We start from the raw sequence: 26,515 nt of genomic DNA, 5'->3' as shown, positions 1-26,515 counted from the left end.
AACTTTTTAAATTTTTAGTCAATTGAATACCTTACAGGTATAATTTCTGATCCTAAGAACTACTACACGAAGAAATCGGTTCAATACCTTCCCAGCTATTGCATCGAAGCTAAAATGTATCGTATTATTAAAATTTGTTTTAGAGTCAAGAATACCGATTAAGAAAATAATATTTTCTTATGTGTTGCTTATAAAATTTACAAATACGTTACTTAAAATTAGAATGAAAATGATGTCGTCATGTTCTTTATGTTATTATAACTGTCTGTCGCCGATATTATCGATCAGCTAGATGTAAGATAACTTATGCCAAAGATCTATTCGTTACACTTCATCTACTAGTTTGTTCGGATTACAAAATATTATGTGAGTGCTTGTCTTCTTAATAGTTATTCTATTTGCAGTTTATACCATTTACAATACAATAATAACATTGGTTTTATAAATATATATATATATATATATATACCATTTTATAGACAGTAAATGTGTTTATAATATTCTATTTTTCGATGTGTTTATTTTTTAGCTATGATTTTTCTTATTAAAATGCATTACAAGTAAATAAAGTAAAAATAATTATTGAAAAATTAAAGTACTTTAAAAATAGAGTAATGTAAATTTTTAAAATTTAACAGATTTTTTTTGTAAACACAAATTGGTATTAATTATTAACTAATTTATACTGAGTTTATATGAGTTTTAAGTTATTATTTTCGTATATTTTTTACTTAATTTCGTTGGAATATTTAAATATTTGTTTAATACACAACCTGAAATGTATTTGATTTTTGTCAGAGGTGTCCATAAATACTAATATACATTTTTTCAGAATGGAAAATAATGCAATGTTGTTAGCTTTAAAAACTGTATCATTAATTGTTGATGTTATAACATATCCAGTATATTTAGTCTTTGAAAGGCCATGGAACAGAATTATTAAATCTGATGCAATAAAAGTAATATTTTTATAATACATTTAATTATAAGACACTAATATTATATTATTGTAATGTTAACATTTTATTAAGTAGGTCCACAATAAATTGGAATAGGTAAACTTTTTGATCTATCAAAATATCTACCATTAATTTTTTACTATTTCGTTATGAATCGTTAAAATAAAATTTGCCCAAAAATTTTATGAATATAAATTTCTAACATTATATAGAAATGACGTTTTAAGAAATTGCTACATTTTCTTAAATATTCTGAACTTTATAACTATTCCTGGTAACCCCCAAAAAATATTAAAAATACAATTGTGTCGTGTCCTGCTAATTTAATAGCAAAAAAAAAAGTAAATAACATCAATAACATTAATTAACTCTGCCCTACACTGGCATCTTTACTCTGTCAATCTGACATTTGTAAATACTATACATTTATTATGCTCATTGTTCTACAAGTTGAATATTATATTTTACTATAATTATCGTAGTATATATTTGTATAATTTTTAGTTTTATTTGTAATTATTAACGATATACATTGCAGTCAAAAGTTACACAAATAGAAGAAAGTTCAATTCTTATTCAAACCGTTAGTGATCCTTCAGCTGGCCACCTTTTAATTGTTAGGGAAAAAATAGACACACTATATAAAGTATTTCATTATGCGGTTGCTCATTATACGGATTTCAGTTGCTTAGGAACTAGGGAAATTTTAGCCGAAGAAGACGAAGTTCAAACAAATGGAAGAACATTTAAAAAAGTATGAATTGTTGCGATACTATACACTAAAATATAATATAACAGTTATTGTGAGTGGAAATTTGCTATTTGAATAACAAACACAACACAAATAAGTTAAGTGATTAACACACTACTATTGGTTAACTCATAAAGTAATTACAATAATAAATTGGTCAGATATTGTGAGCCCCGAACCCCTAGTTGAAATTCTATTTATACTACTTACAAGATTACACGTGCGTAAATCTACACTTGTTTACAAAACAACTTTGTTATTGCTAATTTATTTCCTTGACATACTAAGTACGTATTATAATGATAAACAGCATAATTTTATTGTGACTAATTTATCTAGTTAAATAAAATATTAATTATTATTCCAACATTATTAAAAAATCCAAACTTTTAAGTATTTTTTATTATATATAGCAGAAAATTTGTTATAAATTTTAGTAATACTTATATTGCCTATCTATGAAATGTATTACTTTTATGTATGTATCTACTTTAAATTCTAGTATATCATGGGAGATTATAAATGGATGACATTTAAAGAATTAGACATAGCATCAGATCATTTTGGAAATGCTTTGATATCACTTGGACAACAACATAAATCCAATATAGCAATATTTGCTGAAACGCGGGCAGAATGGATGATAGCTGTTCAAGGATGTTTTAAACAAAATTTTACTGGTATGATTTTAACCCATCACAAAATACCGTTTACTACTATATATTTCACAGTCTAAAAGTTTAACCGATGTTGTTGTTTGCAGTTGTAACGTTGTATGCAACCCTTGGTATTGACGCTATTAGTCATGGTATAAATGAAACTGAAACCACTGTTGTAGTTACGTCACATAATTTATTACCGAAATTCAGGCAAATATTGCAGCTTACTCCTCAAGTAAAAACTTTAATTTACATGGAAGATCAATTATATGCAACTTCTACAAGTGGCTATAATGATTCCGTCGAAATCATTTCATTTAGTTCTTTATTACAAAGAGGAGCTGAATTCACATTCGATGGTTGGTGAATTAAAAAAGTATTAATATTTCGCGTGATACAATATTAGTAATCCACTTAAATATGGCCCCAATCCCACTGTACTGGCTTTATTTTATTCGTAAATATAGCTTAATTTTAATCGTTCCCCGTAAATGTCGCCATAGTAATTATGCAAAGCTGCCAAAGTTTCGGAATTCAAATTATATTTGAACCTATTTTTAATAATAACATTATTTTTTTTGTTTAGAAAATCATTTACCCGCACCAAGTGATATTGCAATAATAATGTACACAAGTGGATCAACAGGGGTCCCAAAGGGTGTCAACCTTTCTCATAGAAATCTCATTGCTACACTTAAAGTATTCAAAGATTGTACGAGCATTAGTTATGAAAATGATATTTTCATGGGCTTTTTGCCACTTGCACATGTTTTCGAATTACTCGCAGGTTAATATAAAACACGGTTATGATATTGAATGCTAATTCATTGATGTCTATTGAAAATAAATAAATAATTAATAGCCAGATAGTTTTTTTTGTTTTCAGAACTATCGTCATTATTTTGTGGTGTTCGAATCGGTTACTCAAGCCCTCTTACAATAATTGATAGCTCTAGCAAAATAAAACGTGGCACAAAAGGTGATGCTTGCATACTGAAACCCACAATTATGACAGCTGTTCCCGTATGAATAGTTTATGTTACATAAGTGTACATAAATGTTTATTTTCTAAAAGTAATTTTTAAAAACAATTTTTAGCTTATTTTAGACCGTATTTACAAAGGCATAAACGAAAAAATATCTGGAGGCTCGACATTCCAAAAAACTGTTTTCAAATTTGCTTTCGATTATAAGAGGAAATGGATGAGACGAGGTTTTAAAACTCCGTTAATGGACAAGTGTGAAAGTTATATTTTTTTTGAGTAAACATAATATAAAATAAGTGGTTTATTTTTTCACCCTTATAGATTAGTATTTGAAAAAACCAGTGCTTTAATGGGTGGTCGCTTACAATCTATTATATGCGGTGGGGCTCCTCTTACACCTGAAACCCATACTTTAATCAAAGTATGCCTATGTGAAATCGTTCAACAGGGTTATGGACTAACAGAAACCAGCTCGTGTGGATGTGCAATGTCACGTGAGTTGTTCAAAAAATACAATCGTTTCGAATTTACCAAAAATTCAACTGAATCCATTTCGTAGGAGACGATATGTCTACGGGTCGTGCAGGTTCCCCACAAACAGTTAATGATTTTATTTTAACCAATTGGGACGAAGGTGGTTACAGAGTCACTGATAAACCTTACCCAAGAGGCGAAATTATTATTGGTAACAAAGATATTATATATATATACTGATGTATATTACTTTAATTGGGTACACCTGAATAATTAAAAATTAATATCTAATGCATATATCAGGCGGGGAAAATGTATCACCAGGGTATTACAAAAATCCTCAAAAAACTACAGAAGAGTTTTTTGAAAAAGACGGTAAGTGGTGGTTCAAGACCGGCGATATTGCACAACTAGAATTTGATGGCGCCATAAAAATTATAGGTATCGTATTTTTCAAAAATAAAATTTTAATTGCATTAAGAGTAAAAATAAATACGAGTGAGTACAAACTGTGTAACCATATTAAAACAAAATTGTATGGCAAAGTCCATATCAAAATATGCAAGCCAAGCGTTTGAAGATAATACATTATATTACTTTTTTTATGATTCCTTACCCGTAGTTCTTTATTTCTCGCACAATGTCGACTTGATAAGCGATAACCTATTAAACAATATTTGTTTGTTTTGTAGATCGTAAAAAAGATTTAGTCAAACTCCAAGGTGGTGAATACGTGTCGTTGGGTAAAGTTGAATCTCAGCTTAAAACTTGCCCAATTGTCGATAATATATGCGTTTATGGAAATCATTTTAAGACTTACACAATCGCGTTGGTTGTGCCTAATCGGCCATATTTATTAGACAAAGCTACAAAATTGGGTATCGAAGATCCCGAAAATATCGATCCCGAAGAACTATATGTAAACCCAAGACTAGTGAGAGCAGTATTAGACGAATTGACAGCTCACGGAGAAAAAAGTAATTTCTTATGAAATAAACTTGCTGGAATATTCTATTAATAATTTGTGATTTACACCAAATCTAGGTAAACTAGAAAGATTTGAAATACCTATAGCTATAAAAATATGCACTGAAATATGGACGCCAGATAATGATCTGGTGACGGCAGCTTTTAAACTAAAACGAAGGGAGATTTATGCTATGTACCAAGCTGACATTAATAATTTATGCCAATATTAATAAATGTGTTTTCCTGGTGTTTCGAAAACAAAAATAGACATTTTTTCCTACATCTGTTATTATTGTTATTAGTGTGTTATTTTTATTGCTAAAACCAATTTCGTTTTTTATTTTTGTACAACAATAGGTACATTTTAATTAAATATTGTTACTGGATTCTATACGGTTTTTTATTAATATCTATTTGAATACATTAATACTCGGTCTCCGTTAAATTACAATTATTGCACTTTTATGTAAAACGAATTGTCAACTGTTGTTATTTTAGAATATTCCTTATAGTACCTACCATTTTGCAATTGTTTTACAATCTACAAATCGTTAGTTATTTTTTTGTAATTAGCCTTTATTAAACAATATTACGTCTCAACAATTGCATAATATAAAATATATTAAGCCGGGTTTTTTGACAACTTCCAAACAATTTTTACTTTTATACTAGTTATCCATTCACAGTCGTTTGGTCTGCTTTCAAAGTGCGATATTTTTGGTTCTTGGTTCGTTCATTTTTAGTTTTGTTTTCATTTTATTTTAATAATTCGATTTTTTAAATAGTTAAAATAACAATGTGGATACTGAAAAGAGATATCGAAGATGAGGAAGATATACTAATGTTGGGTGCTGGATATATTTATTTAAATGTAATAAAAATAAAAGACGTTTTTGGATAAAACCAACGTTACAAAAAAGAAATGTATATGGGTCAATGAACTTTTAAAAGATTTACGGTATGATAAATATTGTATAAACCTAAAGTTTTGTAAACTTACCGTTGTATTCTATGTTGTGCCATTTTGGTGCGCTTATATAATATTCCGTATTTCGGAATTTAATTACTACTTTTAAATTATTAAAAAGTGGTGTGCCTGCTGCATTTTTTGATGTTAAAAACACGGCTCCAATAATCTTCCACTGCGGTGTCCAAATTTTCAGTGGAATGATATAATAAAACATGTAACGCCATTCCTGTTTGATGGGTGTGGTTTATAATAATTATACAGAATTGTATTCAGAATTGGAAATCTGCGCTACGTAGCTTTATCAACATCGCGACAACGAATGGCGGTACTCAACACTTGATATTTTTCTGTCATCATTCCAAATGTGCACTCAATCGTTTTTCTACCACGGCTTAATTGATAATTAAATATTCTTTTAATATTGTCAAGATTCCGTCTTGGGTAGGGTCGCATTAAATATCGCGATAACGGAAAAGCTTCGTCGGCCACAAAACAGTATGGAAAATTAAAATCATTGACATCGTGAGGTAACTTCGAAGGTGTCGGAATATCAAGTTTTAAGTGCGTCAACCAATACTTCATTGCTGAAGCTCGAAATATACCACCATCGCTGTTCCTACCAGCATATCCGGTTTCTATCATTGTGAAAAGACCATCAGCATCGCAGCATCCCAATAACACTATAGAGTGATAAGCCTTGTAATTGAAATTACTCGAACCTGTATTAGGTAGCTTTTATATACGGATATGTTTTCCGTCGATGGCGCCTATACAGTTTGGAAGATTCCACAATTTTTTAAAACGCTCTGCCGTACTTAGCCATCGGTCCTCATGTGATTTCGGCATCCAAACTTCTTTCATTGTATCCCATATTATTTTGGTTGTCTCTGCTACGATCCGCCCTACCGTAGACTCCCCTCGACAAAAATACATCCCAAGCGAGACAAATGTACTCCCTGTTGCTAGCTACCTGTAAAAAAAAAATGTAGTACATAAATAATACTACATTAATTACCTAAATATTTTCAAAAAAAAAAAAACATTACAAAATTGCAATTATTTTAAGAACAAAATGATGTAGGGCGTTAAAAGAATAATGCGATATATGTTGCAGTGAACGAATGAAAAGAGAAATGGAGAAATTTAATAACCACTTTCGTAAGGCGAATGAGAACTCCCACTAGTGAATCGAAAGCCAAAAAACCATATTATTTAAATGACGCGATGCAATATACAATACCCTTCGTTAAAACTTGTGCTATACCAAGTGGGAATTTAGCATCTATTCCTGACGAACATATTGAATTTGATGCTTTGGAAAATTCCGTGTTGAACACGTCAGTGGTAATAGAGTCTACCGAAACATCAGAACAGACAGACTTATCACCCCAACTGATACCACCACTATCACCACAGCCGTGTCCTTCAACTGCCAGAAGTCATGTATCACTTCAACAATCTGAAACTACTTCGGGAAAAAAAGTTTTGAAAAAAAAAAAAATAAGTTCTAGTGTCAATGATGCTGAAAAAGCCATTGCCGATTATTTTGAAACCAAAACAGCTAAAATGGCCACTTCTTCTGATGCTGGAATCGACTCGATAAAACTGTTTTAAAATAGCTTTATACCGGATTTATTAACAATGTCAGAAAAAAACTGAGAACATACAAGCGAAGGTCTATTGTTCTTATAGACGATATTTTGGATTCCTCCTCTTCGGAAAATTGTTCTGGTCATAGATCAAATCATATTCAGCCATCAGAAGATGGTAACCGAATTGGTATATTTGTATCGTCTTTTACACCTCAGGAAGGCGACGAAACTCCACATTGAGTTATACATTTTGTTTTTTAAAATTAATTAAAAAATAATTTTTTTTATATCGTTTAAAATTAAAAAAAAAAAAGTATTATAAAAATAATAAAACGTTATTAACGTACCTTAATGTGATTAATATTCTTTCTTCTTCACCTACGCATTCTCTCATAAATTGTATTCTGTTGATAAATGGCAGGTGATATAATTTCAACAAGGGTTTTATAAGAATCTTTTGACATTCTATAGAATGCCAAAAATTTTGTATCGGATTCTTGTAAACCTTTGGCTGATACAAAAAGCTGACATTGGCGGTTCCTTTCAATATAAGGATAAATCCAATGTTTCCTTAGCTTCTCTTTTTGTAACTTCCTGTACAAGTAATACATGGTAATGTGTTCTTCGTCGCTAGAACTCGACATTTTGACACAAACTACGAAATTGACAGTTTACAACCGACTGACAATCGCTTCGTGTCGATGGACTTCTGGTCGCTAAAATCGCACGTATCGCATGTATCTCGCCCGAATCGCACCCAAATCGCATCGCGTGACAATCGCCTCGTGTGCGGAGGGCCTTATTCTTTAATTCTGTATCCGTCTGTAATTCATGTAAGATAAATTATTATTCAATATTATTTGTACATATTTACATAAGTTAATGTTTAAAATATAAATTGTATATTATATATTATTATTATATTATTATGTTTTATTATTATTATTATATATATATATTTATAATAATTTATATTATATTTTTTCCTATTCGACATTACATAGAGTTATCTTACTCTTATAGATTTTAGTCGTTAATAAAATGTATCCTTTTAAATAATAAATAACAGTAAATAAGTCAGTCATACTCTGAGACAATAAGAAGTTGTTAAAAAAACTAATTTGTTGTATACTTATATTATGACGGAAACGAAATAGTTGTAAAGTACGTTAGGCTACATTCGTTTGCCATGGTACTGCACCATTACTAGAAAAATATCCCGAAAACTCATTTCGAATTTCTTCTGCAACTCTTGGGGCCCTTCTTTCAACTTTTGATATTTGTCGTAAATAGCAACATTTACTTCATATCTCCATGATCCATTAATGATATTCCCCTCAACTTTACGGTCGAACCAATCAGCTGGTGAATACACATCTCTAGAAGACTTGTCTCTTCTTAAAAAGGTGTGTAGGTATATACATACCATTACTATAACCTCCGCCATTTCTGGTTCAAGTAGCATTGGCTTCCGAAAAATTAAAAACGGCCGATAAAATGCCAAAAACATTTTCGACTACTCTTCGGGCTCTTGATAGTCGGTAGTTAAAAGGTGGATTCTTTTTCGTGAGTTCCGTGTTAAGGTTTAAGAATATTTTCTTTTAGAGGAAATGCTTCGTCCGCAACAAATACATAGGGCACTGCTGTTTCTCTTTCATTCAAAATGATTGCTGAGGGAAGCTCTAATTTGTTTTCTTCGAGTAATTTGAAAAATGATGTGTTTCGAAAAACTCCGCCATCCGATATTCTACCCTGACATCCTACATTTGCAAACATTAAGTTGTAATCGGCATCCACAACCGCCATTAAAACCACACTAAATGTATTTTTGTAGTTATAGTATTCACTACCACTTCCAAATGGTGCTTGGAGCTGGATATGTTTTCCATCAATTGGACCAAGGCAATGAGGAAAGTTTCAAGTGTCTTGTAGTAATGCTGCAAATTTATCTCGAACAATAAATTTAGAAATATCAAAAGTTCTTATTATAATTGACAAATGTTTAATTGACGAGTCTGTTGACTCATCGATTATAATGGAAAATGTTTAAGTATTCATTTTTGATATACGGCTATATTAAATTCATACTGACATTGCACACAATAGAGGTTTCTTTTGTCCTATTACATGAAAATTGCTTAACAATATCAGAGTCCGGACAAATCGATTTAATAAGTAAAATGAGATGATCTGTCGACCTTATGCTCAACTATATACATAGAAATTCTGATTTCAGCTTCTTTCATCTTTTTTAAAAATATGTTATGAGATTAATATGTAGATAAACAATTAATTTGAACGGATTTTTGAATGGATCGCATATCTGTGTTAAAATTCAATAAATAATGTGTACTATGTTTTTATACATTTTTTTTAAATATCATTGTTAATTTTTTGGACTAGATACAAACAGTGGACGGATAAACGTTGTCTTTTTTAAATTTAAAATTGAACCAGGTGTGATTAAATTATATTAAATTACGTCATTCTAAATTTATTTCTAACGTTATTCTAATCCATCGTTCAATGTTTTCCGTGCAGCGGAAAAAAGGCCGTTTGTATTACTAAGTAAGCATTTATTCATTTTTTATTATTTTAGTTTTAATAAACGTTTTTACTTGATATTTCCATATTTTATATTAAAATAACTTAAATTTTCACACCGATCAATCTGTCGAGTAACAAGTATTTTCATCGGATTCGGAGTTGTTTCCGAAGGCGGTGGCCACCAGAGATAAACGGTATTCCGCGTATACGCCGGCCACGAAGAATAATGCCGCAAGGGCAAAATACGACTTGTTGTTCAGGAGCCATCGGATCGCCGCGTCTCCCCATTGCCACCAGCCGATGCACGCTGCAGGGCGACGATTCGGCTTGTCGCGGCGATAACAGCAGCAAGGCCGTTCGTCGCACGCGCCCGCGGCCGCGGTAGGTCGTCTGTCAGCGGACTCCGGACGACACGGAGAAGGCGACGGCGGTAAATGCGGCGCCTCGCACCGTTCGCAACCGGCGCCGGCTTTCGGCGGTTTGGCCGTTTCTTCCGGGAACTCGTGACGTCCACCGCCGGTGGTTTTGCTGCCGCTGCCGAAGTTTGCCGAGGCGATACGGCGCGGACGGTAGTCGGTGGCCGGTGTGCGCGCGGCAGCCGCCTCTTGCAGACATGACGCAGACCGACGTGACTGAATCGAATCGTAGCACACGTCCCGGGACGCGACGGCTCGAGACGGTCCGCGGCGTTCGCGCCTAGTCGCCGGAGCAGCGGCCGTCCCGAGATCCCGGCCGTTTTCCAAATAGTCGCACAACGATTCCACCCGGTCGATCAAGTCGTCCATGGACACGGCCGTTTCCGGTCGGTCGGTAAACAATGCGAACCCGCGGCCGTAAAACAACTTCAGTTCAGTTAAATACGACGGTATATTATTTTAATAAATTCGTTCTTGTTACGACTTGGCAACGTGCATTGGATGTTGTGCGACGTTTACGCACAGTGTTAAAAATATAGAGCCAGCAAATTGGATTATTTTTACGAACTAAATCAAATTTACCTGGCCCAAAATTTGTTTAAGATAATCTAATGTTGTTAGGACCATTTGTATTTGTTTGACCTTCAATTAGGTATATGAAAAAAGTTTACAGAACTAGATAGGTGGAGTGTTTTTGTTATCTTTAGTTATTTAAGTTATTTCAGATATAACAAGATATGAACTCCCTATCTCCCTGACCAGTTAATTATTAAGCAGAGAACCAGTAAAACAGAATGTCTTGGTTTTTGACGTTTTCTACTTGTTATTACATGATTTTATTTGAACATTCGTTCAACTAATATCGTTAGAATTTGGATGCATTGTTTAAATCAAAATTACGTTTTTGCCTTTTTTTTTGGAACATTTACGTTTGTAATCAATTGACAAACCACTGCGAAAAGTTTGTAATCAAGTTCGACCACCGCATAAAGTTTTGATTTTTAGGCTATAATTTGCCGGCTTGCTTGGTATAAACTGTTTAAAAGGATATTTACTTCTAAAAGGCACTAGTTGCTCATTAATCGTAGAATATTCATATTCAAATCTTATACAATTTTTTAAAACTGATTCGTTTTTTTTGGGTAGTCCTTCGGTGATCGATTGAGTGAGCGGCGTATGAATTATCTATAAACAGTTGTATACCTTCTCATGTGCACTCATTATAGTCACCTACGTGTGTACATAATAATGATATAGTAGTAAATTACATACCACAGTGTTCCGTAGCTAGATATTGTCGTTAATAAGCCAAACAACAACCCCAATTTTGCGGCATTCCAAAAACTATTTTTTTTTTTTTAGTAAATTTGTATACTCAAATGGTTTGCAATCTGTTAACATCTTTTTTTGTTAATTTATTATTTCAGTTTAAAAAAGTTAAAATTCTGTAATTTGTGGCATTCTGTAATCGTTTCTTTCAAATGAAATGCACACAAATTAATATTATACTTATTAATTAGTGACTAATTACTTAGTACTACCTTATTATTATAATGATCCGCTACTTCACTCACGCCCATTTAGATATACACACAACAGTTATAAATTAACTACATATAAATAAAATATAAAATTTGTTATAAAATATGTTTAAAATTAGAGGAGACTGGGTTTAATTGTAACAATTTTCATAAAATGATCTATTTCAATTAGGATTCGAACAAGCAGCCTTGATCGGCGCGGAAAGCTGTGACGTCTTGCCTGCAGTTTCCGTCGTCACTAAAGGACGCTGTTCGGTCAAACAAGCAGCTTTGGTCGATGCGAAAGGCTGTGACGTCTTGCCTGCAGTTTCCGTCGTCACTGAATAATGCTGTCCGGTGGAACAAGCAGCCTTGGTCGGTGCGGAAAGCTGTGACTTCTTGCCTGCAGTTTTTTTGTTTGATTACATTTTTAATCTGTTGTGTAACATATTCCCATTAATTATAAGGAACACATAATGAATAAGAAATAGATTAATAATAAATGCAATAATTAATGTATAATAGAGAACTTAAAAACTATGAGTTTGCGGAGAGGACGTAACTATCTACGTAAGTACGTATGATGGAGTTACGCTCGAGGGTATCTACTATTCGCAGGTTGGATTGCTGGAATAGTAATGGATTCGTGAACATTTCGTCATTTACGAAACGTATGAAACCACCTGCTGGAGTGGCTCATTTATGAGAGATTGGACTGAGCGTAGTGGGCCTTCGCCAAGAATAGAAGTCATACCTATCGCCCTATTGGTGAGTTCGCTTTTCGAAGGGTATTATTTCATGATGTAAAGGTATTGCATGCGGCCGGTAAGTAGACAAAAGTGGTCTAGTATTCCGGGGTTGAGTGCCCACCAAATGAGTGGGTCGGCAGGTCGAGGAGGAGGGACCATATCAAATATGGTTCCTAGTGCTCTGCTGTGAGATTGGCATAGTGCGTAGAGAAGGTCGGCGAGAGGTGCTGGAATTGGAATTGTTTGGCATGATTCTGACGAAGAATTCCGCTCTGCGGTGTTTCTCCTCCTCGTAAATGTCCTAAACTCGTTTGAGTATCAGGGTCTTCCACATCTGGACGAAGTTGTCTTGAGTTAGAGGAAGTGCTTTGTTGGATAGCTGTTCGAGTTGCTGGTAAACTGCTTGTGCTAGGGTTTCCTGTGCTTCTATATTGACTATGAAATCTTGTTGGACGTACGTAGAGTCCAGTCGACCAAAGTCGAGGAGGACCTGTCCCTTGAGAAAGGGGACGGACGGGCCGGAAGGTCGAGAAGCGGGTGGTGCATGCTGCATGCCTACTTGGGCAGGCGCTGCTCCGGAAGGTTGGGTAGTAGGGGTTGAGGCTACTGGCGGAGCTGTGTTGTCGCCCGATGTATGTTGGAGAGGGTTAGACGCAGTCGAAGAAGAAGGACCTTGGTTTGAAGATGTGGACGTATGTATGTCGCATTTAGTCAGAAGTAAATTGATGATGCATTATCTCTAGATGGTCAGCGTAGAGATGAACTATGGAGACTATTACACGTAGAATTGTGTGCAACAGCGATACTTATCGTGGTCACGGACGTAGATAAAAGCTTGCGTGTAAGTAGTGTGTTATATTTTGTTTAAATTAGAGGACTGACACTGGACTGGTCTCAAGAGTGTTGATATAGTCTCCTTAAGGCAGCCACTATATATTATATTGAGTAGTAAATTCTTGGGATCGCGTAGGAATTTTACCTGAACACGAAGAGGAAAAAATACATGTTCCCATTATAAATGTATGAGTATTGACCTTAAACTTCACAAATTGTTGAATAAATGAGAATAAAAAAAAAACTAAGTGTTACAATTATACCCACAGTAAGAGGACAATTGTAACAAGGCCAGGGACAAATGTAACACATGTTGTTTTTTTAAATTCTTTTAGCTTATTTAATTGTTTAAACCTTTATAACAAATCAAATAATTACTACTCTAATCATCAGACTCACAATCATCACATAAATAGAAATCTGTATAATTTTGTGATGTACAAGCTTCGTGCGACCATAACTTCACCTTTGGCATCGGATTCACGATTCTTCGCTCTTACTTTTTGAATACAATTGACACAATAATTATATTAGAAAAATTCCAATAAAGAGGTAATGTAACAGTTGTCCCCCAATCAACTGTTACAATTCTCTCTATTTAATTTTGATTCAATTATATCAAGCATTAAAAAAATTACTTACTATACAGAGCTTTCTGAACAGACAAAACTAAAAAATACTAAATTCTTTTCATATGTTCATAAATATATTAAATAAATAATAAAAACTCGGTTGCTTCGTAACACTGTGTTTTTTTTTACTTTTCGGTGTCATACTCACCTTTTGTTATTTGGCTTGCAATATAAACATCATATTGGCTGATTGATAAGGAGATACCATTCATTACACAGTGTTACCAATAAGTATATATTTTTTTCAAATTTTTATATTTGTCATGGAGGTAAATATTGACAGTGTTACAATCGTCCCGTGTTATAAGTAGTTGTACCCAGTCACCCCTAGTATGTTAAGTAATAAAAACTGTGGTGGAAAAGGAGGGAGGGGGCGTTGCATAATATCTAGATTTATATAACAAATGAACATACGAACTTACGAAATAGAAAAATTTAGCGGAAGTCTATGCTATTCAAATCATCTTATCTCATTCTATTTCTAAACATGCCACTGTATAATATTTTAAACAGATATATTTTGAAGAAAAAATAACTAACCAATTAATAAATTATAGAGATCAAGCTTTGAAAATTTTTCTTTTTCTTCAAACCAACCAGTGAGTATGAAGTAAGCAATTCATCATCGAACATTTTCATCATTAAACGACGCACACTATCTCCTACATCCTTCATACCGACTAATAATGATAATTTGAGTACCTGGTAAAACATTTAGTTCTTAGTCCAGTCAAATTAGAAAAAAGTTTGGAAAAAATTTACCGAAAGCTGAATTTTAGTATACATTTAGTTTATACCATACCAATGAACATACTAAAAGTCCTGACGCCCACCCCTTGTGCGTAGCCCCCCACCCCTCAAAAGAGGTGTTTCGACCTATCCACCGTATTCTCTTATAACTCAATAACCGTTCATTTTACAACTAAAATGTATAGGACCTAAATTAAAGATCGTCAAATTTACTCTAAGGACAATCTATTTTTAATACTTATCTTTTCACTTGAGAAGCAGAATAAGTAATAAGCCAAAATTTTCGGCAAAAAAAAAATGTTTAATTTTTTTTGGGGTTTTTTTAGCTAAAATTGTGAGTTGTACGTTAAAGTCGCTTATTATAGAAATTATAGACCAAATAATTTTACATAGGATATATTTTTTTTTTTTGTTTTAATACACACATTACTGTCAATTCTACCATTGTTGATATATACCGTGGCTTTAATACTGTACTGTTTTTAATATAACCTAGAATTGACATGAAAAAAAAATGATAAAATAGACTATGAAAAAAACGACGATAACTGAAGTTAGTACACAATTAATTTTTACTTTTACCGATGAACATACTAAAAGTCCTAACGCCTACCCCTTGTTTATAGTCTCCACCCTCAAAAAGGCATGTTATTGACCTTCCTACCGTTTTCACTTATAACTCAATGACCGTTCATTTTGCAACTTAAATGTACAGCACCATAATTAATAACCATCAGACTTACCAGAGAAGTATATACATTTTTATTCTTAAATTTATTTATTCGTGTGGTAAACTTAAATTAATTTAGGATGGTGATAAGTATATCTTTTTTACATTAAAGTTTTAATTAAATCTTTAATTTGTTTACATTTATTATTTCACAATTTTTAATTAATCTGCCCTGTTGAACGGTTACTCGCCTGTAACAATAATTATATGTATATTTTAATTTATTGTGTAGGTATTGTATTATATAAACATTATATTAAAGTGAAATCATACCTTATTTATTATAGGATGTAGATCTTCTCTTCTTAGATGGCTGTGAATATTCATACATTTCTTCATCCACATTAAAGGATATTGGATTATCTTCATCGTCCAGCTCGTTATCGTCACAAATCAGTGTTTGGTTTAAACACGATGTTCCTTGACAGTTTTTGCACATCACGGAGCATCGCATTCCTGCCTTCCGACAGCCACAATTTCTCACAAAATTTAGTGCAAGCACAGCTTATGGCTGCTAAAAGAGTGTCTGTTGCTGGAGGTTTCTTTGTAAAGACTGAAAATATGTTTTGCTGCCTTTGTTCCCAACCCCATTCCAACGGAATATGGCTTTTCCTCGCCATAATTGCACTTGCAAATATACCCTATATAAATGTTCTTTTGCAGCATCTGTCGTGGAAGGAAGTCGACATAACTGTACCTGCTTTTTGCTGGAAGCCACAGTTTTTCTAAAATCGTCATACCTAAGTTTATTCAATGATTTGATATTTGTAGGTGCTTTGTATAATCTTAGCAGGTACTCTTCTCCCGCACGAAAAATGTCTTCTGGTGTAGATGATTTATTATTAAACATTAATAAGGAATCATGAAGTTCTGGATGTGCTTGAACAGTTTTCAGGTGTTTGATTTTTCCCTGTTGAAAGATAGCTGACGTCGTAACACACCCACCAATCGCATGTATAAACAAAAAAAATGGAACTTCCGAAACTAAACAGATGACACTATGTAGGCGATCCAAAACTATTTTCCCCATTCATCGTTTCTCATGGTCGCTACATCCTCAATAGATTGCTTAAAATGAAGTGTAGAAACTTCAACGATAATATCTCGACGGTCCTTACTTAATTTTGACTCAAACTCTTTTGAACACTCTTTATCGCAGAATAAACAATTTTCCTTAAATTTAAATACGTAATTGGAACGTAGCTTACCTTTAATAGGTGATAACAGAGTCGCATCCTTTTGTTCATTGACGTATTTTCTTACTGTATCTGGCCTTGTATAGTTTTTACGACATCTACGTGTACTTTAACATTTTCTAAATTAACTAAAGATTTCCATTTGTTGTCTAACCGCTGTTTACTTGAATTTATAAGAGTGGCGAGACCTTTTGTCTTAACTAAAACACATTCACTTTCAGCTTTCAATTCTCTCATCGCAAATAAAACATAAACTAGTCATTTTTACGTTAAAATAAGCACACAAAAAAGAAAATAACATACGCGTGCGAGTAACGCTGTACTGTTATACACGGCAAACGTATACTACAGTACATCCCATAAGCTGCGTTCCTTTATACTAGTCAAAACAGGGGCGGATAGGCCCACCGGGATACCGGGCAAATCCCGGTAGGCCCTCCTCTCTGTAGGTTTTTTTATTTTTATTTTTTATACACTATTACAGAACAGTGTTCGCTACTCAATACGTATAAATATACACAGGGCCGAACCAATATGTAATACCTCGTCATAAATAATAATTTTATAGATATTGAAAATTAAACTAAATACTAAAAATAGCAATAATGGCACGTTAGTCCCGCATGTTTACATTTGTACATTCTAGCATCGGTGCGTGGCGGTCGACCTTATCTGATGGGAGTATTATCGGTACATTCTACCAAATACTAATGTGAAATGTCACAATAATATTATTTGATGATCCGAACCATTTTACATTTCTTCTTATTTTGTTACTGGAACAACATACAGGCTTTTATGTATGAATACTCTCCACGCCTCCGCCTTCTGTTTTCAAGTGAGTAAAAATAATTTTATGCTTAATAATTCATATTATTCGATCGAACAAGTAGATAATATGGATGACCAACCACAAAAAATATCTAAAAAATTTAAAAGTGGTCACGAAAAACGACTAGAGAAACAAAAACAATTATTAATCGAACAAGGAAAAACTTGTAAGAAAATAAATAATTTTTTTTAATTTTCAACAACTTCTGAAACATCTGATAATATTGAACAAAATGTTAATAATGTCAAAAGGGTGCCGTTACCTATTGAACATCAAACAATTGGATTAGAAATTGAAATTTTAAATAAAAATGAAGTTAGTCAGAATGATCAAAGTGTGTTGAAAACAAATAACGACATCATTATTGAAAAACCGATAAATAATATCAATGAATTTAATGAGATAGATTATTTTAGAAAGCCGAACTATAATTTTATTAATCAATTTATGTTGTATCATCCAATTCAACCAGATAGAGACATTCCTTTTACAGCAAATAGAACATTCTATCGAAATGATGGTAGTAAACGAATTTGGTTAACTTATAGTTCCAAACATTCAGCTTTATTTTGTAGTATATGCCTAGCGTTTGGAACTGTCTGTGACAAAAATACATTTACATTAGGCGTAAACGATTGGCGTCATATTTACCAACGTATAGAAGAGCATGAAAAAAGTAAAACACATGGGAATAGTGTAGATGCTTACTTCTTGAAAAATAGTAGTGGTTCGGTTGATCAATTACTTATATATGACCAATGTAATTTGAGAAAAAAACAAATAGAAGAAAAGAGACAGGTACTGACAAGAATCATTGATATAATTAAAATGATAGGAAAACGTGGACTTAGTTATAGAGGTACAAGTTCCAATGAAGCTGCGTATACCCTAAGTGACCATACAATAGACCATGGCACATTTCTTGAAATGGTTATTTTATTAAGCAAATATGACCCTATTCTAAAATTACATATTGACTCTTCAATTGAAAAAAGTAAATTATGTCATGATGCCGGTTCTAAACAAGGAGGTGGTACCTTAACATTTCTATCTAAGACTACTGTAGGTTATATATTGGATACTTGTTCTTCTATGATAAAATCTAGTATTTCAAAAGAAGTTATCGAAGCTGGTATGTACTCAATTCAGCTGGATACAACTCAAGATACTTCAATAAGTGATCAATGCTCAATAATAATAAGATATGTTTCAAAATGTAGTGTAAAAGAAAAATTAATAGCTATGGTAAAATGTAAATCGTCAACTGGAGAAGCATTTGTTGAACTATTGCTGAATGTTCTTAAAACAGCAAATATTGATATATTAAATTGCGTGGGAAATTCAACTGATGGAGCGGCTAATATGCAAGGCCAATACAGAGGATTTTCGGCAAAACTCAGTGAAACGGGGGCTACCCAACTACATGTCTGGTGCTATGCGCACGTCTTAAATTCAGTCATATGTGATGTTACTGAAAATAAAGTAGAAGCATTATCTTTATTTGGTTTACTCAATAGTTGTGCTGTATTTATTAGAGAATCATACAAAAGAATGGATATTTGGTTAGAAAAGTGTTCAAATAAACGACTTGGTACCATTGGACAAACTAGATGGTGGGCAAAAGATATCGCTTTATCAAAAATATTTGGACATTTTAATGAACAAGAAAGTAGTCTTTATATTGAGTTAATTGCAACACTAGAAGAGATATACACAGATTCTAACATTAAATCAGATATACGCTATAAGTCAAAAGGTTTATTAGAATCTCTTTGTAAATACGAAACTATTTTAACAGCCCAAACATTTTTACGTATCTTCAAACACACCACACATTTATCAAAATATTTGCAGACGCAAGGTCTAGATTTATTACAAGCTCATAGGATGGTAACTAATACAATAAGTAGTATTAAAGATATATCTCGAGATTTTTCCGCCACCAAAGAAGCGGCAGATAAATTCGTTCAAAGGGCCAATATACAATTAGAATCACTTGAAAGTAATTTAGTTGTGGAAGACAGTTTTCCAGAAATTCGCCAGCGTAAAAAAAAACGTTTATTCTCTTATGAATCTGAAGATGAACAAAGCAATAATCTTCTTTATAATTATGAATGTAATGTTTATAACTCAATGATTGATACAATTATTAATAGTTTGGAAACCCGTTTTGAAAAACACGGACAACTCTGCGCTGATTTTTCATGCCTAGATCCACAAAATTTCAAAGAAATTTCAAGACAAATACCTCCAAACTCTTTAAAAAAAGTATTTAGTATAATCAAACAATTTAATAATGATATAACTTTACAATCTTTACAGCAAGAATTGCAGGATTTTGCTTTAAAATGGGAAATATTAAGTCAAAGTTTAACAGAAGAATATTACAACACCAAATCTAATAATAGCTCCGATATTGGAAATAACTATGATAAAGAAGATTATGCAAACTCTGGTTTGATAGATGAAACAATATTAAATGACATACCGCAAAAAAGTTCTTGTTGTAAATCATCTGACAAAAAGTGTCACATTTGCTGTTTTTTTGTATTAGTTCGCTATAATCTGTATACCAATGCATACCCAGGACTTTATTTGGCTTACAAACTATTATTAACTTTATCAGTAAGCCAAGTTTCATGTGAACGTACGTTTTCTAAACTAAAATATGTAAAAACATCAATTCGTAGCACTCTAAGTCAAAAGAACCTCGAAACACTCATTTTAATGAGTGTAGAAAAAGACATTCTAATGGATCTCGATAATGATGACATAATAAACACAATTTCAACCAAAAGTGATCTCCTCAAAAAAGTGCTTCAATATTGAATAGTATTAAGTATTTAAACTTAAGACTTTGTAGTTCATAAATTCTGACATATTATTACAATTTTATTATTTTAACATATTATAAAAATGTATATTTATAAATACAGGATCTAAACTTTTGACTATCAAATTTAATATTGATTATTGATTACATATTTTATAAATATAAAAATGTATTACACGCGCATGGTAAAAATAAGAAAAAGGAATATATTTTGTGTGAGTTAAAGGGGAGAAGATGCAGGGTTGAATCTTCTATGAGTTGGTTCTATGTACTTAGAAGTAACCTTTGCCCTTTGGGCCCTTTCCATACATTTCCCGGTAACATTAATTTAGCCTATCCGCCCCTGAGTCAAAACAAACATTCTTTTGTTATATTTAGTCTATTTTTGTTAACCTCTCGTTGATGGTGTTTTTAGGAAAATACTTATACTCAACAATAAATAACGACTCGATATTTTACACAACGATTAGCGATTTTTAAATAATATACACATTAGGATGGTCCTTAATTTGACATGGCGATAGATGGCCTAATATACTGTCATTCAGCGCGAGCCACCGGGCACCGGTACCGCGTCCCTACAGAGTTCCGCGGTACATATCAACAATGGTAGAAGTATTAAAATAAAAAAAGGGTACCTATCCTATGTAAAATCATTTGGTCTATAATTTCTATAATAAGCGACTTTAACGTACAACTCACAATTTTAGCTAAAAACCAAAAAAAAATTAAACATTTTTTTTTTGCCGAAAATTTTGGCTTATTACTTATTCTGCTTCTCAAGTGAAAAGATAAGTATTAAAAATAGATTGTCCTTATAGTAAATTTGACGATCTTTAATTTAGGTCCTATACATTTTAGTTGTAAAATGAACGGTTATTGAGTTATAAGAGAATACGGTGGATAGGTCGAAACACCCCTTTTGAGGGGTGGGGGGCTACACACAAGGGGTGGGCGTCAGGACTTTTAGTATGTTCATTGGTATGGTATAAACTAAATGTATACTAAAATTCAGCTTTCGGTAAATATTTTCCAAACTTTGACGTTTTTTTGTCTAATTTGACTGAACTATTTAGAAATATGTGTTCAAATATTTTAAAATCAAACGATAAAATATATTATAGTGTACACACTAAGTTCGATCTTAATTCTTTATCTTATTTTGTGTAGTTTGTGGATCTTCTTCGGTTAGGATTGGAAATACTTCATCAAAGTCAGATGAAGTTTGGCAAATTTAAATTTTTAGTTTAATTGATTTTGAATTATGGTCTTGCCAGAATTATTTAGGAAAGAATTTAATAGAATAAAAGTAGCATTTGTTTAATTTGTAGAATTTGTAGAATATACAGATAAGCGGTAGTATAGGAGATTTTGGTGACTAATATTTTGTTTTTACAAATCGTCGATAGATATCGCTGTCGTACTAAATTTTTTATTGAATTGAACATTTTCTATTTTGTCATAAGCAAAAAAATGTAGGTAATTAATAGAGTTTAGCCGGGCGGTGGACCGTCGACGCGACGGCGCGGCGTCTTATCATCAGATTACAACCGGTCGGCACTCGTCATTCATTCAACATTATTCTATTTTCTTAAAAAACCAGTTTTATACAATGTTATAAAAACACGGGTGTATATAGATTCCACCGAAATACCCTTCTTATATTCTAAAATCAATGGTAATAATGATATGGTTACGATAAGAAAATACGAAAACATTTTTTTTAAATCACATAAAAATTGTATGATAAAACATCTATAACATAAGTTTTTCAAACGTTGATTCAAATATAGTCAAGGTGTGATCTCTAATAGTATTTAACTTGATTGATGGTGCCATGAGACCTGTATTTCTAAGTCTGAGTAATTTTTGTGAATTAATAATATTTGATTTTTGTCTGTTAAATTTTTTTTCATTATAAAATTTATTTCACAATCATTGCAATTAAATTTTTGAATACATTTATATGCTAGGTATCCAGAAAAATATGTGATGGAACAATCTTCCAGCGTATTCAAATCGTTTGTTTCTACCGAGTTAGATTCATCTGTTACAAATGTAGGCGGAGGAGACGAAAAAAAAGACGCTGTGACTGAAGACATTTCTGATGTTTCGATTACTGTTCTGTCAATTGTAATCACATCTTGGACTAATAATGGTTCATCTAATTCCTTACTACTTCCACAGTTAGTTGTTATTATCAATTAAAAAACACAAGTACCTCGAAATGGAGTTCTGATTGTCCTCGCCGTAGGTTTTTTGTATAACCCCCTTTTTGTCGGAAAATTAAAAAAAGATTTTTGAGTAAGTCTTGATTTAGTCTATTTGTAAATAAAACCATTATATCATTGTTTTTTAATTCTTCATCAATAAAACTTAAATAAATAATACTTTTAGTTATTTTTCTCCTAGTTATGGCGAAAGTTTGATAAAAAATGACTTTCGTAGAAGTCATTTTCTAGCGTAATATTGGACGGATTGCAATTTTTCTTTTTTTTATGTGAAGCTCGGTGGTTGCTTTGGCTTATCTTTCTGCATCGACGTTAAGTCTGTCGCATCAGGGTTATCAATCTTTAGTTTTTCAGAATCCATCTTGTCAAAAATACTACTGATATAAATAAAACAAAAAAAATTTTGTACTAGTGAAAACTTGTTAAGTTACTTTTGGTCAAACGTATAAAAATTAAGATTAGTTGTGGAATTATAATGAAAAAATAGAAAAATGCCGACCATTCTCTCGATGTTACGTTATTACTTTTTGTGTAAGAATATACCATTGTAATTGTACACCTGTGTTAACTTATTTCATCTCCTGGCCACCGCCCGTTCACCCCTTAAACAGTCGTGTCATTTGGCGCAGTCGGTAGGTTACTCGTGTTTCCTTGACCTGAGAACCATTCTAGTATTTGATAATAATATTATCTCATCATATGCCAAGAAAAAATTATTACCAAATACTTGGAGTGTCCAAAAGTGCTTCAAATAAAGAAATTAAGAAAGCGCATCGAAAATTGGCATTAAAATATCAACCGGACAAGAATAAAACTGCAGGAACCGATGAGAAATTCAAGGAAGTAGCAGGAGCATACAAAGTATGCTTCACCCCTTAAACAGTCGTGTCATTTTTAACTCTGATACCTGAGGGGAAAAAATTAATTAGATTGTGTTATATTATAAAGGTAATTAGATGGGTAGGTACCATTAAAATTAGATGCGTTTGGACGACCATAGCAGATGTCTTTTTTTATTAAACTGTTCAATTTATTTTTTTAAATCTTTCACATTAAATGGAAATGTTAATTTAGTGTCAAGACCGAGGTCATCATAATTATTTAATACATAATTTCCAATTTTAAGTTCTGGAGTGATCGTCAATTGCTTAAATAATGTTGTTTTGACGTAACATGATGTCTTTTATCATTGTCCGTGGCAGTTCTATAGTGTTAAATTCACAGTGGTATGGTGATAGTCAAAATACTTTATGACCTGCATATTTTGCCATATTATCGACGACGTAAGATGTGTACTTCGGCTTAATTTCACACACCTTTTGCAAAAGTTGCGCTTCAACCATTGACCTGTTAAACTTGACACCCTTCAAGTTAAATCACTTCAAGATGTCGGATTTTTTTCGTATTTGTTGTTGGTATCGCATCTGATTTTACAGAATGAAATGGAGCATTATCTAAAACGATGAGCGAATTCTTGTTAAGACAAGTAAGAATTGACTCGAACCATCCATGAAAACTGTGACCATTCATCTCGTCATGGTGGTCCGCCGTGTTTTTCTTAGAATCGAAACATAACAAGCCGCCTTAAGGAATCCTTGGTCTGATCCGACATGCAATAAAATTAATCGTTTCCCTTTACCCGTTGGGTTTTTCGGTCCAGTTTCACCGGCCTCTATTGAATGCATCGTGTTTGGATAATACGGTTTTATCGACCTACACCGTTTCTTTGCAGTCGCCGGCATTAAGCCACGTCTCGTTCAAGTAATATATCGACCTACCTTCGTCCCGTATTTACGAATGTCGTATAGATAATTGCAACGCCAAACAATCAAATCTTCTCTTTCTGTTAAGTATGGCCACGCCTACACTTTTGGCCGGAGCATTATTCACGAGTCGATAATTTATCCTTTTTCTAGGGAAAACAAAAAATGGCGGTACAAAGTGGCCGCTACCGCTCATGCAAAACAAGATTGTGATATTTTTGCCCCTCTCAGCAAAAGTGAGCTTTCCTACTTGACAGGCAGCTTTCGGAGCAAGACATTTTTGATGCTTGTAAAAGCAGCCGACTCCAGTTTCATCACAGTTATAAATATTGGGAAGTGAAAATTTATACCGTGTCAATAGATTTTTAAGATTGTCGTAATAGAGATCCACTTGTGGTTTGTATGGCCCGCATCATGCTCGTCGACGACTCTGGTGTTCTCAGCGAAAGGTCTGGATATCTCCGCATAAAACTGTAGTAAAAATGTTTCCCAGCAATACCTTTATTTTTGTTAAAGCGATGAGGGATCTTCATAGATTCAGCCAAGTTGAAAGCTAACTTTAAAAACTCATTTTTCATCAGCAGCAGACATCTATTAAACAAATCTATTGTGTGGTTCACTAAAATTTGTTCGTACTTGAGTGAGGTGTTAGTGAATCTACCGATTTTGGTAGATTAGTTGGGATGTTACTTCTTTTCCACGGTTCAATGTCAATATCTTATCGTGTACAGTGTTTTTTCCATGATGTAATGCAACGAAGCTACTCTCAAACTCAGTTCTTTGGACAACATTTTATCCATTGCAATTTGTACTTTTTTGGTCCCGTTTTCCTTTCTTATTCTTTTTTCCATTTCGACCTCTCTCCGTTCTTCTGTCCTCTGAAATAACGTAATAAAATTACTATAATAAATACAACTATTTACAAGAAAAAAATGTTTTGATTGGAGACACGTCACCTTATCTTCTCTACAGTGTGGTCTTATAAGTGCGATATCGTGTTGCTATGTTATTTAAGATAGTTTATACTTTATAGTTATGTTGTATATGCACCTTACATTTATTTTTATTTTTTACGCATACTGACATTTTTTCTTACCATATCCACTAATCGCGTTTTATAATTTTGAAACCTCTTTCGTCATATACATAAAAAAAAAAAAAAAAAAAAATGAAGCAAATCATTATCGACGAAGGTAATTGTTCGTTTTTCTCATACTATTTCTCGATATAGCTTCACTAAATTTAATATATAAAAATGTACACTATATAGCTGCTGCTGCCATTACGTTAACTATTTTACTATTGTTTTATATTAGAGCTCCCTTGCGTAAATCAAGTAGAGTTACAACCGTGTAAACTTTGTTCACGGACCTTTCATCCGAATATATTGCCCCGGCATATTGTAGTATGTGAAAAATATGCAAAAAAACGCCGTAGAGTGCCGTTTGATTCATCTAGTCAACGCAGAAAAGTTACAGGCGTAACTTCATATTTGCTACTTGTAAACAATAACCACGACCATCAGGAAATCAACGAAAAACCACCAAATAATTGGAGAGCTAAACATAAAGAACTTTTAAGAGCTGTCCGAGTTGCTAGAGGTGTTAAAGACGAGGATATTGTACTATTATCCACCAAATCGGTTTATAGTCAAACATGTCCGGTCTGTAATCGTAACTTTACACCTAAATCGTACGAAAGACATATTCAGTTTTGTAAAGAAATGGCTCAGAGGAGGTATCGCAAAGAAAAGAGTGCTACAAACGCAAACCCATTTTCTGATGTAGAACTAGAAACAAAAATAAAAGTTAGTAAATTTAATACGAATTACAATGTGTGCAAAATTTGTTTTGTTAGCAGATAGTTTGGAATTGTAATTAGTCAAGCGGCGGCCTGACATGACCTTAAATAAAATAGTTCGTTAAATTAAAAATAAAGCTTAAAAAATATATATGTAATTCTTACATTCACGTTATTTAGTTTTAAATTCCTTGGCTCTATATACTCGACTTTTTAATTAGGTACATTGCACTTAATTTGCAAATATAAAATACTGCAGTTAATCAAAGATACCTTAAACAACTTAATAAAATTAATAAATTATTTTAATATTTATTTACTC

General features: G+C 32.8%; 1 protein-coding gene and 1 pseudogene across 1 annotated transcript; one reads left to right on the top strand and one right to left on the bottom strand.

Moving 5' to 3' along the window:
• Positions 1 to 833: 833 nt before the first annotated feature.
• On the top strand, positions 834 to 5,028 carry LOC126847676 (fatty acid CoA ligase Acsl3-like). The gene is made up of 12 exons (XM_050588054.1): positions 834 to 959; positions 1,498 to 1,713; positions 2,213 to 2,390; positions 2,474 to 2,728; positions 2,956 to 3,156; positions 3,256 to 3,392; positions 3,468 to 3,607; positions 3,677 to 3,849; positions 3,915 to 4,040; positions 4,133 to 4,270; positions 4,522 to 4,806; positions 4,874 to 5,028. The coding sequence occupies exons 1-12, from the start codon at positions 834 to 836 to the stop codon at positions 5,026 to 5,028; spliced, it is 2,130 nt and encodes a 709-aa protein (XP_050444011.1).
• Positions 5,029 to 6,056: 1,028 nt separating this feature from the next.
• LOC126847666 (putative nuclease HARBI1) lies at positions 6,057 to 6,629 on the bottom strand (annotated as a pseudogene).
• Between the last annotated feature and the right edge of the window lie 19,886 nt (positions 6,630 to 26,515).

Source organism: Adelges cooleyi, unplaced genomic scaffold, assembly GCF_023614345.1.
Source record: "Adelges cooleyi isolate 19-005CV unplaced genomic scaffold, UGA_ACOO_1.1 ACOO_flye_CR_arks_rails_tigmint_CR_PRNA_115, whole genome shotgun sequence".
Taxonomy (NCBI): Eukaryota; Metazoa; Arthropoda; class Insecta; order Hemiptera; family Adelgidae; genus Adelges; species Adelges cooleyi.
Note: the sequence above shows the minus strand (reverse complement) of the source record. Positions and strands in the feature narration are given on the sequence as shown.